At 44.5% G+C, this 12,543-nt stretch overlaps 1 protein-coding gene across 1 annotated transcript in view; it reads left to right on the top strand.

Moving 5' to 3' along the window:
* Positions 1-12,163, top strand: part of LOC147435012 (pentatricopeptide repeat-containing protein At1g06140, mitochondrial-like) — a 42,571-nt gene extending 30,408 nt beyond the window's left edge. Inside the window, exons 4-5 of the mRNA XM_086491368.1 lie at positions 10,767-10,914; positions 10,992-12,163. Coding sequence (XP_086347494.1) covers positions 10,767-10,914; positions 10,992-11,362 — 519 coding nt within the window. The 3' untranslated portion in view covers positions 11,363-12,163. The remainder of the gene's footprint in view (positions 1-10,766; positions 10,915-10,991) is intronic.
* Positions 12,164-12,543: the final 380 nt, after the last annotated feature.

The raw sequence follows: 12,543 nt of genomic DNA, 5'->3' as shown, positions 1-12,543 counted from the left end.
GCAATGTATTGCCAGCGTTTGGGGTCACACACTCTCTCTCCTCTCTCTAGCGTGTGTGGTCTGATAGCGTTTGCAGATCGGAGTCTCACCACATCTTTCATGTCTCTCTCTATGCAGCATTTCTCTCTCTACCTGCAATCTGTCTTTCTCTCTATAGTGCAATGTATAGCATATATTTAAATTCTGCATCTTCAACAATTTTGTTGCAGTAAGTGCAGAGAATTTTTGAGGCTATTAAGTGCCCATTTCAGAGTTGTAGTTTTACAGTCATTGGTGTACTAGATATGGCAGCCTACAGGTAATTCTATGTGGAGAGACTTGAGTAAGTCTATATATTTTGTGGGAGGTGTATGCTTTAAAATTGTGTATTTGAAGAGGGAAGTGCATTAAATTGGTTCCTAAGTGAGTTGTGGTTTTTGAAATGGAATTGCTGACACTTTGATTTTCTTGTATCCTAACAAGCATCTCCAAAAGCAGTGTGTTTTCTTTTTTGAGATGGTTGCCGGTGGGTTGGTTCAAGGATCTGAGAGGGAGGCATGGCTTCATAGCGTTTGAGGACATTTCAAGGCCATGTGTCTGAATTTCTTGCAAGTACAACATTCATCAAATACACCCCATTTCAGATCAAAGTTTGTAGGACCCTTAGAAACGCTAAAACATGCATCATCATGGGAGGAGGATGGTTTACCTACTTCTCCTATAAAAGAAAAAAAATCTATTTTCATTGTTTGTAGGCCAGGGAGTCCGATTGTCTTTTCCCACTGTATTCGTACAACCTGCACAGAAACAACAGACCCAAGAGGTGGGTCCCTGTTTCCAAATCAAGCCATTGCTCTTATACAACAATCATTGCAATGCTAGAAAATTTCAAAGACCTAGTCAGTGACTTTTTGTTGAGAGGGTTTGAGAGAGTACACGTGACTCCGAGTAAGAAAACTCCTCATGGTCTCAAAAGGCCATTCATGATTCTAGTGTGGGTTAAATACTTTCCATTTACACATGGGAACCCCAATGGGAACCTTCCCCTTTAGTTTGATATTCCAAAACCCTTAAAAGACCAATACCTGCAGGCGATTGGGATCCCCTCATGGAAACTCTCCCCTCTCTGGTTTGGATAATATAAAATACGTTAATTTCAACCAAAAAGAAAGCACAATTATACCTAATTCTCTCCGGCGCACTCGTGTATGAATGTGATCATTGATATATGATGCAAGCTGTTAGACATACGTCTCTCAGTTGGAAGAGACAAGAATCACGTACTCGGCATTAGTAATTTTCTTATTGGATACGTAAGGTCTGCTGTATAGTAGAACGGGGTGATATGCTGGACGAATGGCAGAGGTAGGGTCATTAATGACAACCATCTTTGGTTGGTAGTGTGAATGTGGTGGAAACTTAGGACTATGTACTTGATATCAGTCGTGTGGGAGCTGATCGCTATTTAGACTTGTGGCAAAAATGAGCATGCCATAGATCTGTCAGTATGGGCCACTCCTTAAGAATTGTAGGGACAATGAAGAAAACGATGATCATCGCAATTCCTTGCTTATTAAAATGTAGTCCACCATGTTATTTACGTAATTCATTTATAATATCTATGATTGAATTGGTGGCGTGCTCCAAAGACCAATAGCTGTTTCCTTGGGGCTTTGATACATGAAGATGGCATGAGACTATGAAAGGGACACGTGTATGGTGACTAGTTGGGATCCTTCTGTGGATGGACAACTCTTCAAATTGTAACACCGAGGGTAGAAGATTCAAATTTTACCTTGTTCCAGTTGTGAAGCATTTAGATATAAATTCCAAGAGGTTAGGTTCAGTTGTATCTTGGAAAAGGATAAACTTGCAAAATTTTCAATGAATGATGCTACATGCATCCTCATCACGTTGTGCGTACATTAATCAGATTGGATCTTGCCCCTTAATGTAAAATAGTTAGTGGATTTGAGAGTTTTATTTCTTGGCAGAAAAGAAATATGGTCCTACTTGTGTCACAATGTGATGACGTGGCATGACCTAAGGGACGAACTCTTGACAGAGAGGGGTCCAAACCCTAGTGAAAGAGGCAGATGAAAACTCACAAGGCTTGCCGAGTGGCCCATTTTTAAAGTTCAGTCCCCACCAACTTATGGGACCTTGTCCGATGGGGCCTTGGGACACCAGGCATGAAAATAAAGCAGGACCACTCTCACACTCAAGGAAGGTGCAAAAACGTGCTGATGTGGGAGTTGTACAGATGCCCACAAAATGCGCTGATGATGTGGTAGACGGTACGGACCTCCACGTTTTACGCTTATGACATGGCAGCTGTATGGATTTCCATAAAACGCACTGTCAGCGTGCAGTGCTAGCTTTTGGAGCAAGATGCTTTTAGACTTGATGCTTTTTATGTATTGCTTTCGTCCAAGGAGCCTTTAAAAGAATTGCCAGGGCCTCTCCCCCACAAATTAGCTTGGGAGCACTGCTGTGAGAAGAGGGCCCTTGGACATTGTACTTTGTGAAGCATAATAGTAAAGAAATACTGAGGAGGGGCGCAGGTCTTTGGGGCGAGTCTCTCTGGGCGCAGAACTTTGCCGTGTCGTGTCGTCTCTCTCTTTCAGTTCTTTCAGTTCTTTCAGTTTTCTCGTGTGTGTTGCACTAGATCTTCGGCTTGAAGTGTCCCAACTCTATTACAATTGTATCAGAGCTCAGACGATTCTTCTTCTACAAAAGATCCGACCCCTTCCAGCACACATGGATTTAATCAACGAATCCCGTAAGGAGGAATTTGTGACACCTGATCACTCAGGTTCAAGAGAGAATAATGGAGACTCAAACGGACATCAACCACCTTCTGAAGATTCGGAAGAGTACGGCTCATCTCCACTCCACCCACTGAATACGAAAGAATGGAGATGTAGCGGCAACAACAGGTTGATGCCTGTGCTCAGCAGACGCTTTGGTACTCCAAGGATCCCAAGTATGCAAATTTTTTGATCAAGCGCCCAGTTGATGAGATGGATTTTGGATGGCATACTGTCATTCGTTCACCTCTGAAGCTAGCTTTGAAGAAGACGACTACACCAATAGCACCAACTCAAAGGGTGTACTCAAAGGATGAATTCTATGAAGCTATAGAACGGTAAGTCAGCAGATTCATAAAGACGAAGAGGCGGAATTTCACCTTAGAGAGTACTGGCCCCAAACCTTGGCACCCCTTTCGGTATTTCTTTATATTACTTGAACTCAATACAATGCCGGTATTCGCGCTTTGCACCTTTATGCGGAAGAGTGCCAGAGACTGAGCCCTTTGCACATATTTAAAGGCCCTTGGCCTACAAAAAGCAGTTTACATGAAAAGTTTTAAAAATTAAAATCATATGGCCCCAAAAGTTGGCACCCAAAGCTGCCAGGGTGAATCACGAAAATCCCTTTAAAAGAATTGCTAGGGCGTGTCCCACGCAAATTAGCTTGGGAGCACTGTTGAGAGAAGAGGACCCTCGGACATTGTACTTTGTGAAGCATAATAATAAAGAAATACGAAGGAGGGGTGCCAGTCTCTCTTGGCGTGGAACGTCACCATACCATGTCGTCTCTCTTTGAGGTTTGTTGAGTTCTTTCAGTTTTCTTGTGTGTTGCACTAGATCTTCGGCTTGGAGTGTCCAAGTCTATTACAACTTGCTTGTAGATGACAAAGCATCTCAAACTGAAAACATGAGAATCCAATGTCCATATCAAGTTTTACAATACCACTTTTGAGCAGAGAGTCCTTGTTACATTGATGACAAGATTTTAGTTTTTTTTCATGGGCTCAATGGAATTGTGTGCTGTCGAACTCTGTGCCAGTGACAAGGTTGACATGTTCTCAAGTTGTGATTCTTTGATGCAATAGGACTCTGATTAAGGGTCCCGCTGTGTTGAGTCTTTTGTATTTGTTGGCACTGCCTTTCGGCAGCAAGGGAGTGTAAATAGGAGGGAATTTCAGCCCGTGTACAATAGAGCACCCTTCCAATTTTTGGAAGGTATGTTTTATTTTTCTCCTCTTTAATCTATGGTATCTCTTCTTCTTCGTTTCCTTCTCTCTCGTGCGTCCTCAAAATTTTACTGAGGAGAGCTGAAGAGAGACAGCCCCAGAGACAGATCACAAATTTCTTTACACTAGATATTGTACATCCAGAACCACAGATAGAGGAGCAGCCAACCGTGGAGAGGTCTGCCCGCACTACTGGCATTCTCATAGACCAAGCATTGGAGCTAGGGAGATCTAGACGACCCCGATGGAGAAGAGGAGCTCCACAGTTTCGAAGGAGGCTACAACAAAGGATTCGAGCCATACTTTTTCGTCGTCCAGAGTGCAGATGAAGATGGATCTCTATGAAGATGGATCTTTAATTCCCTCCCATATTGTCTACACATTGTCCTGCTTAGTTCACACATTTCACGCCTTTCACCTTTCACACGTATCAGCTTAGTTTAGGATTCCGCAGTATTTATATTTTGTTATCCTAGTTTAATTTATTTTGTTAATCTGACTTTGACTTTGTATCAGATACACCGCATTGTAACTTTCTGGTCTCATAGGTCACTTTGGCCTTTTGAAGACGTTAATATAACATTTCATTTCATTTCTCTCTCTCTCTCTCTCTCTCTCTCTCTCTCTCTCTCTCTCTCTCTCTCTCTCTCTCTCTCTCTCGCGAGCTGCTGTCCTACGTGAGTTGTCCTACTCCGCTGCTGTCTCTCTCCCTCTGCATCGGGACGCAGTCTCTCTCTCGCAGCAACCCGCAGACAGAGGCAGGGGTTCACGTTGCAGTAGAGACACTGACCTCGTGGCAGCAGCAGTAGGGGGAGCAGGTCACACAGTACAGGGTAGAGCGCGCAGGACAGGAGTGGTGGTCAGCACAGGACATACATAAGCGCGCGACCTATTCCCAAAGTACTACACCTGTATGGCTGAAAACAGCACGCGGCCCCCACAGTCGGGTGAGTCCGCGGCTTGAAGAGGGCCCGCAGGATGCTAAGAGCTGCAACCCGCACTCCTAGGTACCTGGCCAGAGACCTGATTGCTCGAACCTGTGAAACAGGGGACGTGACCCCGTAGGCAGCTGTGCCTAAGCCTGCGTCTGTGCGAACCAGCCCAACGCGTGACCTGTTCCGTATGCACACAAGCCCTCTCTGCAAGTTCTTCTACATGTAGGAGGACTTCCTACGCGTAGCAAGTTCCGTCCTACGCGCCCCGGCACCCCCTTCATCTACGCGTAGAAAGTCAAATATCTCCTACGTTAAAGTTTAAAGGTTTTTAAGCTTTAAGATAAACTTTTAAGTTTGCCCTATTCTCAGTCCCTCACCCTAGTACCCTACCCCACATTTGTGGCTCGGGTTCGATGGATCCGCCTACCGAAGGGGAAGGGCCGGGTGTAGATAGCTACACCACCCCAAAAAAAACAACAGCTACATTTAAAAGGAGAAGCAGAGATACTGTACTATCACCAGGATCCTCACGAGTGGGGAAAACCTCCAGGATACATGATGAGCTAATGATGGAGAAGGTCCAGGTGATGCTCAAATCAGAGCTAAACTATATGAGGGATGACATCATGAAGGAAATGCACGCGAGCGCTGAGAGCTACAGGAACTCCATGTATTGAGACATGATGAGAGAACTAAGGAGAGAGATCCGGGGGATATAGAATGAGGAGATTCAGATCTTGAAAACGGAATTACGAAGGCCGAAGTAAATGTAACAGAATGCGTTATGCAAAAGAAACTTGATGAGGCAGTAGCAAGTTTTGAAGCATGGAGAACAAATATGGAAAAGCAAATGGGGGAAAAAGATGCAATAATCGAGGAGCTAAAAGGAGAACTTGCGGCTTGCAAATCTGCAACTAAGGAGAAGGGAGACGACCAACCTTCGGTGTTGAAGGAGCTCGAAGACATGAAGGATCAGATGAAAGCTCTACGGGAAGGAGATGAACAGAAATCGAAAACGGCATCTTCATGGGCGGAACGTCTTTTTAAGACACAAGAAAAGGTTGATGAAGTAGAGAAATGAATTGAGGATGCGAAGAAAGGGAAGGCCCAGATGCCGGAGACCACACCTACCTCCACCATTATTAATATGACCATTGAGAAAGAGCAGAAAAGGAAGAATTGGGCTCTGCATGTGCGGGTCATAGGAGTCAAAGACAAAGAGAATGTAGATGAAGAAGTGAAGGAACTACTACAACGCATGGGCATCACAGAGCCTACTCACACAAGTGCATGGATAGTGGGCAAGAAAGGAATCGATGAGAAGGGAAACGTAAAGGATAGGGCACTTATTCTCCACTTCCTGAATATAGAAATAAGGAAAGAATTTCTAAAGAAGAGGCCAACTCTTAAGAAAACCGGTATTTCCTGGGAGATGACCTTACATTGGCAGAAGTAGCACACATGCAAGAGTTGATGCCAGAGATTAGGGCAGCAAGAGAAAAGGGGAAAATCGCCTTTTATAGAGGAGGGAAAGTAGTGGTTCTGGAAAAGCGCTCAGCATGACGGTGCGAGACCTATTGGGCGATGCTCCGGATAGCGGCGTGGAATTGTAATGGATCATATAGGCTAGATGTAGGTGCCTTTGAAGATAGCTTTAGGGACAGAGACATAGTTTTCTACTCAGAGACACACCAGATACCAGGACAGCGTATGCCACATGGTTATTTATGGGAAACAGCTGGTCGACCAGACAAGAGATCTCTACGGGGTAGCCGGGGTTCAGGAGGAGTAGCAGTCTTATTTAAAGAGGAGCTGAAACCACTACTACAGATCATCAGGAAAGATGAGCAAGCAAGGTATATGTGGGTGAGAATGAGAGCCGAGACAGGTAGATTTCTATATATCGCTATATGCTACTTCCCTCCAAGTACATCAGTCTACTCCTCACCTAAAGGACAGTCTCCTTTCTCCATATTGAGTAATGACATATGGGAGTTATCTAGAGATGGAGACATCGTTCTCTTAGGAGCCTTTAATGCTAGAACGGCCAACTCTCAAGCAGTATTCTATGATACTTATGAGGAAATGCTCTGAGAAGTGGATTTATCACAGAGGGGGCTTACTAGAAACTCACAGGATAAAGAACACACTGAATATGGGAGACATCTCATGGAGATGGCAACTATACATGGTTTGGCCATACTTAATGTTCTAGAGAATTTCCCTTTATCTGGGGGATTCACATGCTTCCCGCACAGGCATGGGGCCAGTACAGTGGATTATGTCATGACTTCACCAAGCTTTATTTCTAGTATCGAGGACTTTAAGGTGGGACCGAGACCGGTTGGGATTGCAGTGGATCATGCTCTCTTGACCTTATCAATCTCCTTCCAATACAATGCCTCTCAAGTACAAAGGGAGAAGACACACACAAGATATACTTTCACGCCAGAGACTGATTCAGTCTATGTGGCAAAGATGTATAATAGGATGTGGGCAGCCGAGCCAGTATATACTATAGAGGAGATTACTTCTCAGTTAACAGAGATACTACATGGAGCAGCACAAGAGGCATACCCACATACTCAACCTGATCTGAAGAGAGGATCTGGGAACATGCCTCAAAACAGTTGGTATGACGAGGAATGCAGAGAGACGAGAACCCAGGTCCAGAAAGAGCTTACACTTGGGATCATCACATATAAGCAGTCTCGAATTGCTCTTCGGCGTATAGTACGTCGCAAGAAAAGGGCATTTTTAGCCAAACTGGAGAAGGATTTATATCAGCTCTTCTTGAGTCAGGACTCACATGAGGCCTGGCGCTTACTTCACGAGCACTCACCGCCTCCACGATTACTTCTCCTGAGATTTGGGGTCAATATGTAACATCATTATATATGGTATCTGGACAGTCTCCATTACCAGATCCGCTAGAGCCATGCCCTGCTACTAGTACTTTCTTTACTGCGGAAATGGTGAAAAAAGCCATTGATAAGATGAAGACAAGAAGAGCATATGATCATGATGGTTTAGTAGCAGAACATCTGATCCATGCCAGGGATCTACTTTCAGAAGTCCTTGCTCGTCTGTTTAATCGGGTCATGTGTGAAGGATTACCTGAATCTTGAAAATTATCTACTATCGTACCTATTTTCAAGTCGGGGGATCCTATGATACCCGGGAACTACCGTACCATTATGGTAGGTCACACATTGACCCGACTGTACGCATCCATTCTTGAACAAAAATTGAGTAGATGGGCAGAGAATGAGGGCATAAGGGCAACATGACAAGCTGGATTCAAGAGAGGATATTCCACTTTAGATCATATTCTTACGCTCAGAGCCATTATTGAAGAAGGAAGAGCAAGCGGGAGAAGGATGTATTGTTGCTTTGTAGATTTCCGGAAAGCTTTTGATACAGTACCAAGGGCCAGATTGATGCGCAGGATGCAAGAGTTAGGGGTCCCCAAAGAGATAATTTGGGGGATCATGGCCTTATATGGGTCAGTAACTGGTTATGTACGTACTCCAGAAGGGGATTCCAACATTGTTCATTCGACTGTTGGAGTAAAGCAGGGATGCCCACTGTCCCCTACTTTATTTGGTATGTACATAGATGAGGTATCAGATTACATTGATAGAGAGGGTGACAGAGGTGCTCAACTTGCAGGGTCATGGATCCCTTTGTTGTTGTATGCAGATGATATTGTATTGATAGCAGAATCACCAGATGGAATGCAGAGGTAGCTAGATGCATTACATAAATTCGCGGAGGACAGTGGACTGTTGGTAAACTTGGGTAAAACCAAAGTTATGGTGTTTAACACCACACCGCAGTGGGTTAGGAGATCGGCACCTACATTTGCATATGGCCACGATACAGTAGAGTACATAGATGCATACACATACCTTGGTGTGGTATTTGCAGGACCGAAGTTTACTCTTAAGAAAGCAGCGGATGCTAGATTGTCCAGAGCCTCTGCGGCCTTGGGAGGGTTGGAGAGGATGTGTTCACAAGTGCAGTTTTTGGAACCACGAACAAAACTTTGGCTCTTTGATACTGTGGTGGCTTCGGCTATGCTTTATGGGGTCCAGATTTGGGGACCATCTGTGGATCAGGATAATTGGAAATCAATGGTCTCTATGATTTCCCGAATGATTAGAGCCAAGGCCTCCGTACCACACGCGATTACTCGAGCGGAAATAGCTGCCCCTCCGATAGAAATTGAAGCTCTTACCAGATCAGTGTCCTTTATACATGGTTTGTGGGATACAAATAATTGCCGATACACTAGACTGGTCCTCGAATCCTCTCGACGATTAGCAATGAAAGGGGATACATCATGCTGGTATGCACAACTGTCCTCGTGGTTTCAGAGACACGGGTTCAGTATGGAAAGATTACCCCCCTTCCAATTCTCTCTTGAGGCTCCATCACTGGCAATTACACGAACGGAGATTAATAAAATCATCCGTCAGGATCTTATACAGTTGGATACTAAGAGGACATGGGTAGACCCTACACAAGAATTGGGCACGAAGATGGCCGACTACAAAGAAAACTTCCTACAGCTATCTGAAGATGGATTTGTGATTTGCCCGAGCTACATGGATACCCACCTGTCTCATGGTTTGAGATGTGCTATTGGTCAGATTCGTACATCCTCACACCAGTTGGAAATTGAATTTGACAGATTTAGGGGAATCCCACGTGAGAGAAGAATTTGCAAGTTATGCAGAATGGAGCCGGAGACAGAATTACACTACATATGCCACTGCACCGTATACTATGAGATACGTGGGCGCTTCCATTGCCTATTTAAAGAAGGCTTTGGAACTCTTGATAGAGTTATGCAATACCAAGATCAAAGATGCTTAGGCTTGTACCTACTGGAACTACATTGGCACAGGGATAATCTAATGAGAAGACAAAGAGCACTACAGCCTCAGAGGCAGATCACAGATTTCTTCGGATTGAGAGAAGCAGGAGTGGAAGGAGAAGCAAGAGGCCAGCAGCCAGCACAAAGGAGTACCCACATTCATACCAAAGGCACGTGCCCTCATTGACAGGGCGATTGAGCTTAGGAAATCGAGACGACCACGACCGAGATGCAGAAGCACACTTCACCAGAGGAGACTACAACAAAGGATTAGAAGCATTCTAGCCAGACACCCAGAAGGCTCATAAGAAGTTTATTTAATACTTTGTATTTAGTTTTTCACACTTTTCACACTTGGTACTTTAGTACTAAGGTACCCAGACATTGTAACAGATTCACCACTTTTGTATCAGTTTGGTCTCATAGGTCATTCTGGCCTTTCGAAGACGTTAATATAACATTTCATTTCTCTCCCCCCAGAGTGCAGATGAGGATGGATTCTAGTAGTAGTATCTTTGTTCTAGTTCTTTTGTACCCAGACATGGTATTAGATTCACCATTTTGTAACAGATTGGTCTCATAGGTCATTTTGGCCTTTTGAAGACGTTTATATAACATTTCATTTCTCTCTCTTTCTTCAGTCGGAGTGAAAGCCTTGTTTGATCAGTTGGAGCCTGTTGAGCTCTCTGATGACGTGTCTTTGCCTGCGAATGTGTTTTGAAGGGTGCCTTGGCTTTGGTCTCGTCAAAGGTGGCAATCATCATCACTAGTTGTAGCAATTGTTTTATCAAGTGAAAGTCTTTTTTGCCAAATTTTCAACTTTACCTGGTCTTTGGCCAGTTAGTACTAAGCATTTAAATTCAAACTCCACATGTGCCCAGAAGGGTACTGGGTTCGTTCTCATTTGTTGACTATGTCTAGTCTTTTGTAGGCAGTTGAGGAGAATCCACATGATCCTATGCAGTGGCAGCAGCTAGGATTGTATCCATTATGTACATTACAGTTCAGGATGGCACAGAGCTGCTTTAAAATGGCTATTGCTCTACGGCAGACCTGTGGAGCACTCTGGTCAAATCTAGGTACGTACATGGTTACTCTTTGAACCCATTCTTTATATTCCAGCAGATAATCATATAACGTATTCCTTGTGGCACAGGAATATCGCTTCAGCTTTCAGAGGAATTAGTCCTCGCTGAAGAAGTATACCAAAAGGCACTCTCGCTAGTCCCACAAGAAGGTGCACACGCGATACTTTCAAACCTTGGTAACCTGTACAGACAGCAAAGGCACTTTACGGATGCTCATGCAGCTTTCCAGAAAGCTTTGAACCTTTGCCCCAATGACGCTCCTGCTTGCAATAACCTGGGACTGTTATTGGTTATGGAAGGCAAGCTTGATGAAGCGATGAACATGTTTGATTGTGCATTGCAGTCTGATGCTGCTAAATCGAACAGGATGAAAGCACAGGCACTTGCACGAACTCGTGCAAACAAGGCCATGTATAACTCAGGAAGAGTTCAAGAATGATGCATGTCAGATGGTTTGAAAACGGATGCACTCACATTTGCAGCCCCTTTGAGAAAAGGATATGGAATCCATCTCGGTTCATTTTGTTGCTGGCTCTGTCATTGCCTGCATTAATGGGTGGCAAAGAGGTTCTGATTTGTACGTAGATATAATGAGCCACGGCTGAGTGCCACCTCTGCCACCGGGCCTCCATGGAACCTGAGCACTAAGGGCTCTTTCTGTACTCCGGCAATCCCGGGTCTGCCCATTCACTTGATTGGATCTTCCCATCAACAAGTGATTGGATTTTCAACGAAATCTGTAGGCAAATGGATGGGAGGCGGCTATCATGCTGGCTACACCATGTTTTCTCAGTTTCCAGTGTGTAAATTACTACTTGTCGTGGAATCACGGCCACAGATGCATATGCTGTGATTCTAGGGCATTGGGACAGCTCAAACCTCTTACACACATTTGAAGTTATCAGTTCTTATTCATACTCGCTTCAAAAGATTAGTTGAAGGCTTAAAGCAATCCACCGATCCAAGTAGGAGCCATTGCAGTGTTTTGTTTGTTTGAGCAATCTCGAAACAGTGTATGCTCCAAGTTTGAGGATGAAGGTTGGATGGATTTATGATTGCTTGAGCTTCTTCAAACGGAAAGGGAAGTTGCATGATTGATCCTTGGTTGGAGCTCGCGATTCTCCCTTCCCTCGATACATTCATCCACCAGAATTGACCAATTTCATCCTTAATTCATTGTATTACCTACCATGGGACACGAAGAGGCTAGCTGTCATTAGATTTCAGATGGCGAATATTTATCAATCCACAAGCTTGTCTGCAATACTGGATTAAACCAACCAGCCAAAAAACCCCCTCCCCCCCCCCCCCCCCCCGCCCCCCTCTCTCTCTCTCTCTCTCTCTCTCTCTTCCTATTTGCCTCTTTGAGCAACGGGTGTCCCTTGGGTGAGGGAAAGCCCCACCCCCTACTCTTGGGGCTCGCCCCCTCCTTTGTAGGCCATGACTTGACTTCAAGTACCTCAAGCTTCTTGGCCCCCAAGTACCTTGAGCACTTCAAGCACCTTAATCGACAGGCACGACAAGCACTCAAGTTTTCACCTCGCACCCCTTGTCTTTGGTCCCGTGCTAAGATAAATTTTATGACATTACCTTTCTCTTGAAATCATAGCCGTCTTCGAC

Source organism: Adiantum capillus-veneris, chromosome 19, assembly GCF_014529385.1.
Source record: "Adiantum capillus-veneris isolate H3 chromosome 19, ASM1452938v2, whole genome shotgun sequence".
Lineage (NCBI taxonomy): Eukaryota > Viridiplantae > Streptophyta > Polypodiopsida > Polypodiales > Pteridaceae > Adiantum > Adiantum capillus-veneris.
The sequence above is the reverse complement of the archived record's forward strand: the minus strand, read 5'-3'. Positions and strand labels throughout refer to the sequence as shown.